This window comes from Quercus lobata, chromosome 4 (assembly GCF_001633185.2).
Source record: "Quercus lobata isolate SW786 chromosome 4, ValleyOak3.0 Primary Assembly, whole genome shotgun sequence".
Classification (NCBI taxonomy): Eukaryota; Viridiplantae; Streptophyta; class Magnoliopsida; order Fagales; family Fagaceae; genus Quercus; species Quercus lobata.
In genome coordinates this window covers 54,895,303-54,911,119 of record NC_044907.1, presented here as the reverse complement: position 1 = coordinate 54,911,119, position 15,817 = coordinate 54,895,303, and the positions used below count along the sequence as shown (strand labels likewise).

General features: G+C 32.8%; 1 protein-coding gene across 1 annotated transcript; it reads right to left on the bottom strand.

Moving 5' to 3' along the window:
* Positions 1–4,460: 4,460 nt before the first annotated feature.
* LOC115986987 (probable polygalacturonase) lies at positions 4,461–10,480 on the bottom strand. Its single transcript, XM_031110425.1, has 6 exons — positions 10,395–10,480; positions 9,638–9,976; positions 7,525–7,645; positions 7,208–7,382; positions 6,456–6,526; positions 4,461–5,277 (listed from the first exon to the last, which is right to left on the bottom strand). The coding sequence occupies exons 1-6, from the start codon at positions 10,425–10,427 to the stop codon at positions 4,568–4,570; spliced, it is 1,449 nt and encodes a 482-aa protein (XP_030966285.1). The 5' UTR covers positions 10,428–10,480; the 3' UTR covers positions 4,461–4,567.
* Positions 10,481–15,817: the final 5,337 nt, after the last annotated feature.

Sequence of the window (15,817 nt, the reverse complement as noted above, 5' to 3'; positions counted from 1 at the left end):
AATAAAATATGGAAACAACCACTATAGTGGAATAATGTGATATTCTCATGGGTTTTTCTATAGATAATAATCATAAGGTGAATAAGTATCATGTGTTTTGGAAATAGATATTAAGAATGTATAAGATAAATAGTGACCATGGGTTTTTATATAAATTCCATGAGTTTATATTATGGTTGAAATAAATATGTCATAGGTCTAAAATAAATAATCATAACTTTCCATGGGCTTTTATATTAGTAACACAAGTTCATAATTTTCCATGAGCTTGATATATGTTTGCCATGGGTTTTGGAAAAATGAATAGTGTCACGTAAAATAAATCGTTACCATGGGTTTTATAAGATAGATTTCATAGGCTTGTAATATTGCAGTAATAGGTTTAAGAACTTAAAACATTGTTAATCATTGGACTTTAAGTGAAATACTTATGATATAGTATTTTGCTAAGGATTGATAACTTTGGGCTTTTTACAAAATAGTGCCAAGTAGCTAGTTTGAGCTTTTGATATATTGCCAATAGGAATTGAGCTTTTGAAATATTACCAACAAGAATTGTGCTTTTGAAATATTGCCAAGCCTTGGGTTTTAAAAAAAGATGGGATGTGTGCATTGGGCTTATAGGGCCGGTTTTAGGCTTAGTAAAAATAATGATAATAAAATTAGATAAGATATGAGTTTTTTAGGCTTTTTGTGATAGTTTATATCATGACCCAATTTAAATAATAAGATATGAAATATTTGTGGTTAACATAATAATAGGACAAAAAATATTTAGGAAATCCCAATAACTTGTTAGTGGTGTTTGAAAATAAATATGTTGTATTTAAATAATATTAGGTGTAAAAAAAAATTGTATCTTGACAATCACCTCACTTTACAATACATCCAATATCAAATGTTCTATTTTTTTTTTATCACTTCATTTAAAATAATATAAACAACTCATTAAAATAATAAAGGAAGAGAGAGAATTTGAGTTTTTTAATTGAAGAAAGAGACATAATCTTAATAAAATATTGTATTTTATTTTTAACAACTTACTACTGTCAACTGGTATTTATGTCAATTTACTGTAATTGAAAAAATTTATCTTTAATTTCTCCAATAACACATGATTTTTTTATTTTAATGGTAAAATAGTTTTTTTTGTTTGTTAAAATACATAAATGTTTTTATTGTTTTTGCTAAATTTTTTGGTTGAATAATTGCTATTTGGGTGAGGTTAGCTAGACTTATTAAGAAAAAAATGAGTCTAAAGTTTTGGAAGGGGCATACAAAAATAAAATATATAATAAAAAATAAATAAAAAAGTTGGACTCAGGGGGCTCCGGGCCCCCACCTGGGTCCGTCCCTGCCCGTAACAAGGTTTACTTCTTAGATAGGGATGGGTGAGATAGGCAGGGGTTGGTGGGTACTCTGTTTAGAAGGTAGAAGTCGGTCTTCAGGGTCAGATGGTGTTGGACTCAGATATTCTACAGAAAGAATCGCTACAAACTTTAACTGAGCTGTTGGCAATTTAACAGGGAATAACTTTTTTATTTTTATTTTTTGAGTGCAATTTAACAGGGGATAACTTAGGTCATGGTGGTGTAGGACTCAAATGCCAGGGAATGTTTTTCATAACTTTGGTTTATTAACTTGAGGAAAGTGGTTGAACAATGTTTGCTTCACCATATGGATAGTAGGGAGATTAATGATCTGGCTTTTAAGGGGCCAAAATACAGGAGCAAAAACCCCTCAAAAAAAAAAAAAAAAAAAATAGAGGAGTAAAAAGTCATTATGTTATAAATTTCTCAACTGATAGCATATTTTCTTCTACATCATTTGTAGCCATTGGCTTGTAATGGTCTTGCTACGGTACATTTGAAATTTTTTACTTTTTGTGTTTCAAGTTGGATTGTGGTCAATTATGAAATTTTACATAAAAATTAATGGTTTAAAACAAGTGTCAATTTATTTCCCATATTTCTAATTTGATCAATTATTAACCCTTAAGCATTATGTTTGTAACAAAGAACATTTTGCTAAAATGATCTTGGCAGTGTTAAATCATATCATATGCACATGATTTGGTCACATGATTCGTAACTAATTTTATAATACATTCATTTTATCAATTCCTTAAAAAAAAAAAAAAAAAAAAAAAAGAAAAAAAAGGGTGATGTTGGAGTTTCAAGAATGGTGCACCAGTGGGATTGTACTTTGTACAGACTACAGATGGCCAGGGTCTTTTTGGCTCCCAAGTTCTTCATATGGGGAGAAGCATATAACTCCACTGATATGGAATCTTGAAATTGTATTTGAGGGAGAATTCAGAACGTGTTTAATGCTATTGATAATTTGATATGGCAGAACTTTGGTATTTAGAGACAGACCTTAGCACTATACACAAGGATAATCAGGATCTTTGCATAATATCATAGTGTTTTTTCTTTTCTTGCTCAGACATATATATATTGCGCGAACTCCGAAAATTGCTGCACTATGAGCTTGCGTATGATAGAATGGGTTGGTTTTTACATTTTAGAGATGACTTCAGGTATTATAGCTAGGTTATAAAGAGACGAATTTGATATAGATATTGTAGTGTGGCCTCCCACAGGAGAAATTATTGAAGTTCTCTTGAATAGATGAGGTGGTCCTCCATCAAATAACACCTCATAAATACATGCCACTTGTTAAAAAAAATGACTCAGCCTATTTAGTCACCAAACCAAACCAGATGAACCCAAATACATTTTTATTCTAACTTCTAAACTTTTCAACTAATTCCTTTCTGAAACCCAAAACTCAAATCCATCAGTTCCTATTCTCTTAGTTGTCTCTCTCTAAATAATTTTCTAAACCATCTTAGCTTTCTCTCTCACCAAATTTTCTAGAGTCCAAAATTTTCTTTACCCACTCAGTTTCTCCTCTCTCCCTTACTTTCCTGCAATACCTCATCACTCTGTTAACAACATTAGACTCGTAGGTGGCAACACATATCATTGACAAGCTTTTTCCTATATGTTTAATTAAAGGGGAAATTTTAATATTATCAAAAAAAAAAAAAAAAAGTATTTACCATCCAAACAATAAAACAAAGATCAGCCCCTCAAACAAAATTCATTAGCAAATATAGAAACTTCCACAAAATAAAATCCCTATAAACCACACAAGTACATCACATCAGAACCAATTCTTCAAAGCTAACAGTAAACTCGCAATCGAATTTAACATTTACAATTATCACATTCCGAGTTCCAACGCCAACTTTTCTATTAGATGGTAGCTGGTTCCAAAATTTTCACACGCACATCGGTTAGTAACCATTTCTTCAATACTATTAATTTAAAAATAAATTCAAAACAAAGTTAGCCATTAAATAATTCTTTAAAAAAAAAAAATTGATGAAAGAGAAAAAATTGATCTGCATCATCTTTGACAAATCTTCATCACTGTCTTTGTTTTCATCGGAGTGTTGCTCCTTTGAGTCCCTAACATCATCTCGTGTAGCATTTGAGACAGAATGGCAGATGTGGAGAGGTAGAAGAAAGCTAATCTAGAGTTTTGAGAGAGAAAGACCTCTCTGGATTTTCAATCTTAGAGAGAGAAAAAGCTAATAAAATAGGAACTGATGGATTTGAGTTTTGGGTTTCCGAAAGGGATTAGTTTAGAGGTTAGAACTAAAAATGTATTTGGGTTAGATGGTTTGGTTCCTCCGGTTTGGTTTACTGACTAAACACGTTACGTCATTTTTTTTTTTAACAGATGGCATGTATTTATTGGTTGTTATTTGATGGAGGACCACCTCATTTGTCCTCCCGGAAGGACCTAATAATTTCTCGTCCCAGGGAGAATTTAGAGGTCGAGTATTTAAGCGTTGTGCCATGGTTAAAACTTAGACTTACTATATAAGCTCATTCTATTGCCTTTGAAGCATGTTAGAACTTATTGGAAACCTCAAATTTGAGAGAAACCAAAGTCAACAGCAGACATCCCCTTCTCATCTTACTCATAATTTATGGGGAAAAAAAAAATCGTCTGTCTACAAACATAATTGATTATTCGATCATATTATATACTCCCAGCATATACGATAACAACCATTGATTAATTGTATTTTGTGCCGGAGAAAGATCAGAACCTGTCGTGCTTAGGTAAAAACGCAATGTAAGAAATATCTTGTGGAATATGTCAACATTGAAAGGGTGACAGGGACTTTTGAAAACTAATTTTTATATATATATATATGTTAAATTTAATATAGATTATATGTGTGAGTTGTGACTTAGGTTGTTTTTTTTTTTTTTTTTTTTTGTTGGAGGAACAGGTAAGATAGACTCACTCTTATATTAAAAAATTAAGATTATATTATGTTTTCATGTGTTTTTTTTTATTATTTGCTAAATATATAGTTCTCCTTGATTGATGTTATATATATATATATATATGTATATTATACTTTGATCCACAAGTAAAATTTCTGACTCCACTCCTTGTTATAACAACTAATATTTTTAGTATTTCCTCAAAACAAAAAACGAAAAAAAAGCTAATATTTTTAGTACACATTAAACAAAGTTCACACATAACTCATTCTATAAGAGCACTGCTTAAACTCTACCATATCTATCGGTAGAGTGTCCTCTGGAAAATCACATGTGGTGACCTTCTTCGGCCCTTGATCAGCTAATAAATCACACGGCGGGGGAGTCACGCCACTCGTAATCCCGGCAACATCGCTGCACCTCCACGACATCTTCTTCGCCTTAGAAGCCATCCCAATGGTCACATTCGACATACAAATGCCAGTAAAGGGATCACCAGAAATCCCTTCCAATCTACCTGCCACTGTTACATTCTCTGCCACCACATCCCTATAGTTAATCCCTTGTATCACTGGCAGCGCATTGGGGTCATATTTATTATCAGGGTGTGCCTTATAATTGCCTGACATCAAAAACACCCATTTCATTGTGTGCAAGCTCATTCTCTTCACGTATATGTCTTTCACGTATGCTCCTCTTCCTATGGCTGTTTTGATCCGCACTGCTGATTCGGTTTGGATGGCCACAATGTCTTCGGCCCTCACATCCTGTATCCCGCCTGACATCTCGCTTCCCAATGCGATCGCGGCGCTGTATGGGGAAATGCATGTGAGCCGTCTGATTATTAGTTGTTTGGTTGGCCACCCAAATGCTATGCCATACTCATCCCAGCCGCTCTTAACGGCTATACAGTCATCCCCAGAGACTATGTAACAGTCTTCTATTCTAACGTTTGTGCAAGAATCTGTGCTTAGGCAAAAAACAGAGGAAGAAAGAAATTAGAATTAGATGAAGTAAAAAAAACATTTATTTTACATACTCAAAACTTAATTTATTTATTCTATTATCTTATCTTACAATTCACCCAACATCCGAAATTCTATTTTTTCATACAACTTATTAAAATAATATAAAAAGTACTAATTATCAAAAGAAAAATATATGTTTCTTTCTAGGCTAGGAGTCCAATGATGAAGTAAGACCGATTGAATAGACTTCCTATGAGAGATCTAGACACATGAAATATGTTGATATCGATATGGTACACCAATATCAATCAATACCAAAATATATCATTTTTCTGACCTGTTGCTAGACTCAAAGGAATTGTGAGAGGCAGCAAGATTTTCTACCTGAAAAAATCCAATGAGGTTATGTAGGATCAGCACCCTATGAGGCCCTTGAAAGATAGAATTGGGTAATGAGAAATTCTGTGGCAACTTTTCATCTATTGGAAGATGTCAGCTTTGAATATCAATGGTGGGAGGGATAGGTTTCATGGCCCAAACTTGATGTTATTTGTGTTTGGGTCTTGGGCTACTACTCAGAATCAGAAATCAGAGCGCAGCCCACTTTAGAGGAGACCGTTATCACTTATTCACGTCTCTGCAATGCATGACCGCTAATTGCGCAGAACAAAGATCCTTTTTTCCATATGTTTCATTAAATAAAATATATGGAATGAGACACATAAGGAAGAGAGACCGTGTGAGAGGAAGAGAGAGAGAGAGAGAGTGTGTGAGAGATTAAAATATATATATTTTTTCTTTACTACCTCATAAACAGTAAGTTGTATAAATACAAATTTACCGTTCATGATTGCTAAATTTTTTAGCAACCCACACCTGGATAAAGCTCAATTTGAGCGGTTGGGTTGCTAAAATAGCAGCTGGGGGGTTACACCCCCAATGCTAATGCTGAAGGACGAGGCTTCTCTTTTAGTGCAAGACTGGACCAAAAACTGACCTGTATTTCATTTTAAGATGTGTCAATATAGTTTCCTCTTAGGTGCTCTAAAACCACTAGATCAAAGCCAAACCCCTAAATGAATTTTATTGACTATTAATTGAATATGGCAAGAAACATTTATAATCAATTGTCAAAGATCAAAGCACTTAACTTTTTGATGTTTATAAGACGAACCTGGATTGATACCATCAGTGTTTGGAGATTTAACTGGAGCGATGATCGTGATCCCTTGCACAAGTATATTGCTGTATAATTGAAACATTGTTAGGGTCTTAAAATGAATTTAAAAGGAAAAATAAAAATAAAAATCAGACTAGTTTGTTTTTTGAAGAAAAAAAAATATTTGAAGAAGAATAAAACTAAAATTATTATGGTCAAAATATGAATTTTGTTCCTAAATTAGGAGTATGAGTCCAATTTGGTCCTTAAATATAGATTAATTTTGTTTAATCCAGACTTTAGCGTATCATCATTATACAAAATTATTGTTATGATAAGGTGTGTTTATATAATATTGATGTGACATGTTCAGTTGGTCTCACAAAATCAAAATATATTGAGACAAGTAAATTTAATATTTAAAAAATATTGTAAAATAAATTTTTATTTATTTAAATACTTATATATCTATATATATATATATATGTTGCCCCTATTGTGCTTGTTATTTCAAGTACCATGTTCTAAGAAAAAAAAATCAAGAAGGAAATCAGAAGAATCGATAATTTCAATGTTGAAATTAAAATTTGAGATATAAAAATTGGGGGGTGAGGCTCTCTCAAACTCCATAAAAATGGGAACATTGTGCACTTGATAGGACGTTTTCAATTAAAATTTGAGATATAATTCGGGGGGAAAAATCATACCTTGGCCCTTAATTAATATAACAAAACATGTAGCAGTGTAGAATTAGTGAGTGGAATTACCTACTGTAAACTGGATGAACATTCCATGAAGGAGAGTTTAGGAGCGTTAGATTTGAAATCTGAACTTGGTCTGAGAACATGAGTTCTATCAGGTAAGGACGAGTGTATTTTAGCTTTCCCCTGTGGAAGTTTTGCCACCAGAATGCTCCCTGACCATCAATTGTGCCATTGTCACCTGATTTCAATACATATATATATATATATATATATAATTAAACTGTAAGCTTAACACATTAATTTGTGAATTTATTTAATTTATTAGTGCTAAGTGTCAATGAAAGCTCCAAAATCCAAACCTAAACTCGTTTTCAAGTTACCTGTGACAACAACGTCAGTGAGGTTTGTTCCAAAAATGAGACTGGTGTACCTGCCGGCTGCCGCATCCCTTCCTCGACCGTATGATGGCAATGGTTTGAGCGCAGGAAACTCGTTCATATCCTAGCCCATTTGATTCAGTGAAATCGGTAAGATAAAGCAGGAGAAAGACTAGGAATACACCAAAATCTCAAAACATTTCCATAAAATTTTTTGTTTTGAATTGTGATGGATTCTGACAATTTCTTTATTTTTTATTTCATATATTTTTGTCTTGTGATGAGTTAAAACCTTAATTATTGTGAAAATCTTATAAGATTTTGTTATGCCCAAAGAAGAACTAATAAAGTACATATGAGATTAAGGCCCTGTTCGGTACACCATTTTAAACACATGTTTTCAGTTTTTAAATAATATTACATGTATTTTCACACACTTACCTACACATATTTTCAAAAAAACTGAAAACTGTTATTTAAACACATATATCAAACAGGTCCAAAATGTCATGCCCAAAAGCAAGCACGCGCTTAACAATAAATGTATAAACAAAATATTTCACTGGCTGTTAATATGATTTACTATGATTGAAACAATATTATAGTGCAAACCTCATAAGTTGAGATACTGTTTTATATATATATATATATATATATATAGAGGATCCAATTAATGTGTGCCCTAAACTTTTTGTTTTTGGAAATATTTTCTCAAGAATTGAAAAAGCTGTCATTACTTTTTTAATTCTCAAATTTTTTTTCCAAAAATAGAAATTAATGTGTACTCTAAGGACACACTTTAGTAAAATTCATATATATATATATATATATATATATATATCATTCCCTTGGATTCCTCATTTGACACTATTGGTAAGGACAGTCCGGTTTTGAAGTTCAAGTCAAGGAGCCGCTAGTTTTGCAAGACCTTTTACAAAAGCATCATGTCGTGTAGCAGAATAGGCAGGAAGTGGGATTATTTAATTTTGACTTTAAGTAAGGCTATTTGAAATTCTATAAAAGTTAGGCTATTTGAAGTTCATGTGAAATTATTGAAAACAAGTGTGGATCCTATACGAGGGAGAAAGGTATAGACCATGGAATAATTTCGTAATGTTTCAGTCACATAGTGCTAACTATACGGTGCTAATTAATTTAGTTCTCTTGGCTAATTGAAATTAGGCAGTTTGATGTTCAGTAATTTTAAAATTAGATTTTGCTTTTGTTAGCTTTTCATAGAAATAAATTGTTTAGATTTTAATGTTATTTTTTCTCTGAATTAACGAGTATATTTTTTATACAATTTTCTATTAAGATATTTTATATGCGAAGATATTGAATGTAACAGACTGTAATTAAGTTGAACTATCTTATACACATATCCCTATTCAATTTAGGAGATACTATTTCAGCAATTTATTATTTTATTTTGTGTTGTATTTAGTAGAATTTTAAAGACAATAATTGTGAATTGATATTATATATAGTATTTAATAGTGATTTTTAAAATTATATATGTAATAATAATGTAACGAGAAATTTGACAAATTTGACATAATCAATATCATAAAAATTATAAAGAAAAACTATTTTAGTACTCCAAATGTTCTGGACAAATTATGTCATATGCATTTATTCGTTTAATAACTTAAGCACAGGTTGCATGCTAGTTTTCTCAACAGTAGAAGAAGCTTTTCAGTCTGAATATGTTTCTGGTAGTGTTTTACTGAATATTGAATATTTCCTGTACATTTTTTTTGGTTAAATGAAATAGGAACTAATTTTCTCCAAAAAAAAAAATTTAACAGTTGTGCATGAGGGTCGGATTGAAAAGTTTTTTCAGCCCAACCTACTAAGTTAAAAATATTTATCCCTCCTATCAAAAAAAAAAAAAAAAAAAAAAAAATTTATCCCAACCCGACCCATCTAATTGACACACAGACACAGGTACAAACATACAGAGCATAAAGTCCCCAGCTTTTGTATATTCTGATGCTACTAGGGAGAACTTGTAGGCTTATTGCCTCTAAAATTTAGCCATTTTGGCCTAGTTGAAAAATATTTCCTTTTAATCCAAAAAAAAGAAAAAAAAAGGAGGTAGTCCGAGAAATAAGACCTGGGAAGCAAGGAGAACAGCATCCTTATGTAGATAGAGAGTGAAGTGGCTGGTGAGGCTGAAGCTGCCGGTCAACCATTTTCCTGCAGGAATGTATAGCTGAGCGCCGCCATCTGATGCATATTGGCTTAGTTTATCGATTGCAGCCTGAAATGCCTTTGTGTTTGATGTTTTGCCATCAGCAACACCACCAAAATCCGTCAGGGATGCACTGTGAGATCTGCAGCTAATAGCTTTGTACTCCAAAGACCCACCCTGCTGAATCCTGGCTCTTCTGCTTTCAGCTCCTCTTAGACTCAACAAGGCCACAACCACAAGCACTGAAACTGTCTTTATCACCTGTAAAATGAAAATGATAACCAAACTAAGTTCTAATTATCGGAAAGTAAGAGGAAAATTATGATACAAACTGGTTCACATTGTGAAACTGTCCTAAACCAATATCATAGATTGTTTGATAAGAATAGACAAGTTGGTGTAGGTCTCATTGTGAAGGAAAACAAGGAATGTCATCTTTTTACTTAAAATGCATCAATAAACCGTGGGGCAAAACAAAATTACATTACAAAAACCAAAATCTATGAGCACATGACTAGAACAAGTGAACAACCTCTCCCTTTGTTACATAGAATTGTGTACAAAATCAAGAAAGAGGAATCAAAACTCATTACTAGAGACTGTATTATTTTAATTAGAAAACCATAATGATTTTGTTTGTTTGGGGGGAGAAAATGGAGAAAAGGGAAAGGTGGTTTACTTGAGCTCTGACGTGTCTTCTCGAGAACTCCATGGGAGGGACGGTAAATTAGATAAGAGTTTGGTGGTAGTGTCAAGACAAGTGAAGTATTTATAATGTAAAGTTCAACCGTAAACATAGGGTTCATATTCTGTAGTAGGCTAATTGTTATTTTAATAAAAAATTAGAAAATAATTTTCAATTTACTGATTATTAATTTTTGTATAAAAGACTAACAGGGCCAATATAAAGAAGGCGTAAATGCACTTTTAGTCCTTATATTTTGGTTTTTTTTTTTCCCTATATTTTCATTTGACCACTTTTAGTCTCTAAACCAATTAATGCGTGACATTTAAGTCCTTATTATCACCCAACTAACAGAAAAAGCTGACGTGGTTGACGACACATTAAAATAATAATTTAAAAAAATCTATTTTGACATTAAAAAATGCCTCATTAGCATCTAAATTAATTTTAATTAAATAAAAAAATTAAAAAAAAAATGTGGCAATTTTTAATTAAACTACAAAAAATCTATGTGGAACTCGAGTTCCATTTGAAATGCCACTATAGGACAATAAAAACGTAGTTATAGGTTTGGGCGATCAAACTTAAAAAAAAAAAAAAAAAAAGAAAAAAAAAATTTGCATGAAACTCGAGTTCATAAAGCTCTTTGTTCCATTTAAAACGCCACTATAAGACAATCAAAACGTAGATATAATAATAAACTTGAGTTCCATGCAATTTTTTAATTTTTTTCTTTAGTTTGATTGGGCATAACTTAGTTTTAAACCAATCGAAACTCGATTTTATTAAAATCAAGTTTCAAAATAGATGCATATATCTAAAATAGTTTCAATACAAAGACATATTGCTAAATTTTTTTAAAAATAAAGGCAAAATGCTAAAACTCCCGCCTTTCTATAGGGTTTGACACAAGATCTATTATGCGACAACATTTGATTTTTGTCTTTGGATGTTGTACTACTTCTCGTGACTTTTGGGGGGGGGGGGGTTTAGGAAGAAGGTGGTCGTTGTTGTCGGATTTTGGACACTACTAGTCTAATCCGTTGGAAAGTAGTTAGCTAGTGGGATCCACTTCACTTCACTTTCTTGGGATTCGCATATTTTTAATTTATCCAATCTCGTGAACCTCTTTCACTCATGTATCCACCCCCACCACCGCCGAGTGCCGCCGACCCACTTCACGGGTGAACTATTGGTCGGACCCACCCACACCCACGGCCGTTTTGTGATAACTTTTGTTAGCTTTCTTATACATTAAAAATAGACAAATAGGTCGGACCCATATCAATTGTATTTGTAGTTACTAGTTAGCCACTAAAGTAAATAGTTCGGTTGGTTATGGATGATGAACTACCTAGATTTTTTTGGGGCCGTTATCATCATGATTCATGAGTTATATAACACTAATTTTTTTTTTTTCTTTTTTGGGTAATTGTTTATTACGGGGATAGAACCCCGCGAGTTATATAATACTAATTGTCTGTCCAGAACGAAGAACAATTATATAAATATAGCATGCTTCATTATGAATTTATGATAAACCATTTCATCGTGGAGGAGGCATTAATAAATTTTAGGTATAGGTCAAATTCAATCCTTAGATCTTTAACATGAGGAGGAACAGTTATATAAATATAGCATGCTTCATTATGAATTTATGATAGTCCATTTCATCATGGAGGAGGCATTAATAAATTTTAGGTATAGGTCGAATTCAATCCTTAGATCTTTAACATGAGGGCAAATGACTTTACAAGTTTTTTTTGCTACGAAATGACTTTACAAGTTGTGTTTATTAGAACCCTTTCTTTGTATTAATAAGACAAATAATGGTGTTCATTACTATATGTTCAATTTATTTATTTATTTATTTTTTATGAAAGGCTTATTGCAACAAAAGAGAGAACAACTAAAAAGCAACCTCCCTTAAAATAATTTTGGCTAAACACGGGAGGGACTAAGTTTCATAAAAAAATAAAAAAATTAAAAAACAAGATACAGAGTTTTTTAGAGCCCATAGCCTTGTTATAATAATAATTGACCCAACTAATATCTAAGAAATTGAATTGCACACTAAGAGAATAAACTTCATATGCAAAATTAAGCAATTTCTAAGTGATTTGCTGCTTGGGAGCTTTGACTGCATCAATGCAGATTTCAGAATCACTCTTTACTCTTAACATTTTGTATATTCAAGTGACTTGTCAATAAAATTGTCCAGTGCATTGCTTCTGCCTCTGTCTGGACAGGGATGTTGGTGTTGACCATTTTAACATTGGCAAACACCATTGCCCCTCTCCAATCTCTAGCAACTATGTTAATATATCTCTAGCAACTATGTTTAATATATGTTGAGTTGTCACTCAAGGTCCATTTGGTTGGGGGTGGAAAAGTGGGAAGATAGAAAATATTTTAATTTTTCTCTTTTTTGTTTGGTTAAAAGTGGAAAAGTGAAGAGATGAAAAAAGTGAGTTTGTATAAATTTACTCATATACTCTTGTCAAAAAATTATGCCCAATTTGTTAGATATACATGTGTGAGTGAAGTCCCATATTAAATAATAATAAGAAGAATGAGTGGTTAATGTAACATAATTAAACACATACCCATTGGGCATGAGCCTTTATTAGGGCTTAGACCTTTTGGGTTAAAATATGTCTCTATATATTATATTAATTACTTAAGATATAACATAATTAAACATATACCATTGGGCATGGGCTTTTATTAGAGCTTAGGCCTTTTGGGTTAAAGTGTGTCTATATATGTTATATTAATTACTCAAGGAAGTTCTCTAAGGTGTTTATCTCCCCAACAAGTGATTTCAGAGCTCAAGATAGTGTGGGGGCAAAGGAGGCAAGGTCAACAAGGTGCCTTCCGTAGTTGGAGTAGGAACGAGGTGTGTATACTTGAAGCCCTTTTACAAATGGAGCAAGACGGGTACTTTTCACAGTTGGAGCGGGGACGGTATATTGCACCAAGCAAGCCCATAAAACCCACACAAACAATCTTGGAAAAGGCCCAACAAAGGAGTATTATTGGTAATGTTGCTAGAAAACAATGAGGTGCGAGGTTCCCATGGAGGATAAAGGACGTGCGAGATTGAGATGTAGAGGCCCATGGATGATGCACTAGTAAAGGGAATTGCCCATTAGGCAAGGGGAAGTGAGTAGAACTTATTTATAGCCCATAGAGATGCAGAGACACACAAGTGAGGGGGAGATTGTTAGGTACATACATGTAAGTGAAGTCCTACATTGAATAATGATGAGAAGAATGAGTGGTTGATATAACATAATTAAGCACATACTTATTGGGCTTACGCTTTTTGGGTTAAAGTGTGTCTCTATATGTTATATGTTAAAGTGTGTCCCTAATGTGTTTATCTCCCCAATAAGTGGTATCAAAGCCCATGGTAGTGTGGAGGCAAAAGAGGCAAGGTTAACAAAAGGGACAGAGCCACCTTATGCATTGGGGGGGCCATGGCCCCTCCATTTTTTTTTAAATCCTCTCTAATTATAGGTAAAACTAGGCTAGAATCATTTTGAGTTAAGAGTTGGCCCCCACAAGATTAAAAGATTGGTCCCCCCCTCCAACACGTCACTCATAAAATTCTTCCCACCCCAAATCCCAATTGTGCAATCTTAAAAATTAACTCTTTTTGTCTTTTCCATTCTTCTCTAAAGCATGATAGCCACATCCATATTTTTTTAGTTTTTAGTTATTCAATTTTTGTGAAGGTATAAAATTGAGGTATGGTACATCAAATTACCTGATTAAAATCATATATGTTGAATTCAATTGTCCTTAAAAATAATAACATTATTTGTATGTTATTGGTCATGTTAAACATGTGCTTAAATTTAATTGAAGAACCTAATGTATTACACTTAGGATATTTTACTTAAGTTTTGCACTTTCTCAAAACTATTACAATATCCCTTTCCACTTAAAAACCACTGAAAAGACTCTCCTCATCACTTGGTGCTCTCTCTTCAGTTACTCTTCATTAACTCTTCCATGGGATGCTCTCACATAATCACGTTTTCATTAGTTTCTCCCTCTTCCTTAACAAAGAGTTTTCTTATTTAAAGCTAAGCAAATATTAAGAAATACCAACTTCTTCTTTTTCTTCTTCTTCTACAGTTTTGTTGTATACTTATATTTGATTTCTATGAATGTTATGGACTTATGGTTTTCAAAAGAATAGGAGAAACTCAAGAAAAAAAGACTTAAGATGCTCTATTGGTCGATTAACTTGTTAGTATTTTGATATATGACTGCTATAGAATTACACTGAATTTTTTTTTTTTTTTTTTTGTCAATAATCTTGTGTTATAAATATACTGTTCTTTGAGTTTTTTGTTAAATTGCCAATCAAAATGATAGTTTTACTTTGGCCCCTCAAGCAAAAATTCCTGGCTATGCCCCTGGTTAACAAGGTTCCTTTTGTAGTTAGAGTGGGAACGGGATATGTGTACTTGAAGCCCTTTCGTAAATGGTGTAGGGCGGGTCCCTTTCGTAGTTGGAGTAGGGGCAGTATATTGCACCAAGCAAGCCCATAAAACTCATACAAACGATCTTGGAAAAGGCTTAAGAAAGGAGTATTATTACCTATGTTGCTAGACAATGATAAGTTGCGAGGTTCCCATGGAGGATAAAAGATGTGTGAGTTTGACATGTGGAGGCCAATGGATTATGCACTAGTGAAGGGAAATGGCCATTAGGCAAAGGGAAGTGAGTAGGACTTATTTATGACCAGTAGAGAGGTAGAAACTCACACATGAAGGAGAGATTGTTAGGTATATACGTGTAAGTGAAGTCTCACATTGAATAATGATGAGAAGAATGAGTAGTTAATATAACATAATTGAGCATGTATCCTTTGGGTTTAGGCCTTTTAGATTAAAGTGTGTCTTTATATAATATATTAAATACTCAAAGAAGTTCTCCGAGGTGTTTATCTCCCCAACACAATTAAAAAAAAAGTGACAAACAACCAAAAAAAAAAAAAAGTAATGACCCAAATTTATTAAAAAGCCCACGCTCCTCCCCCACACACACCCCCCCCCCCCCCCCCCCCCCAAAAAAAAAAGCAACGTCCCATAACTAAGATAAGAAGAAATTGGTGAGCACAAAATAAAAATAAGGAGGAAGTTTGAAGTTCTTGACAATTCCATTTTCAAAAATAATTTTTGCAACTTCCTACTAAAATTTGGTCACGTGAAATTGCAATAATAATGTAAAAAAAGAAGAAGGTGATTATAAGGTCTCAATGCTCATGTAATACTATTTTTTTTTTTTATACAATTTCATGTGACCAAATTTTCTGTCAATATTTTGTAAAAATATAGAAAAAGTAAGGATTCATGATGTGGCTCAACCAGACTCGTTAATTTTGCATTGTGTGATAGCAA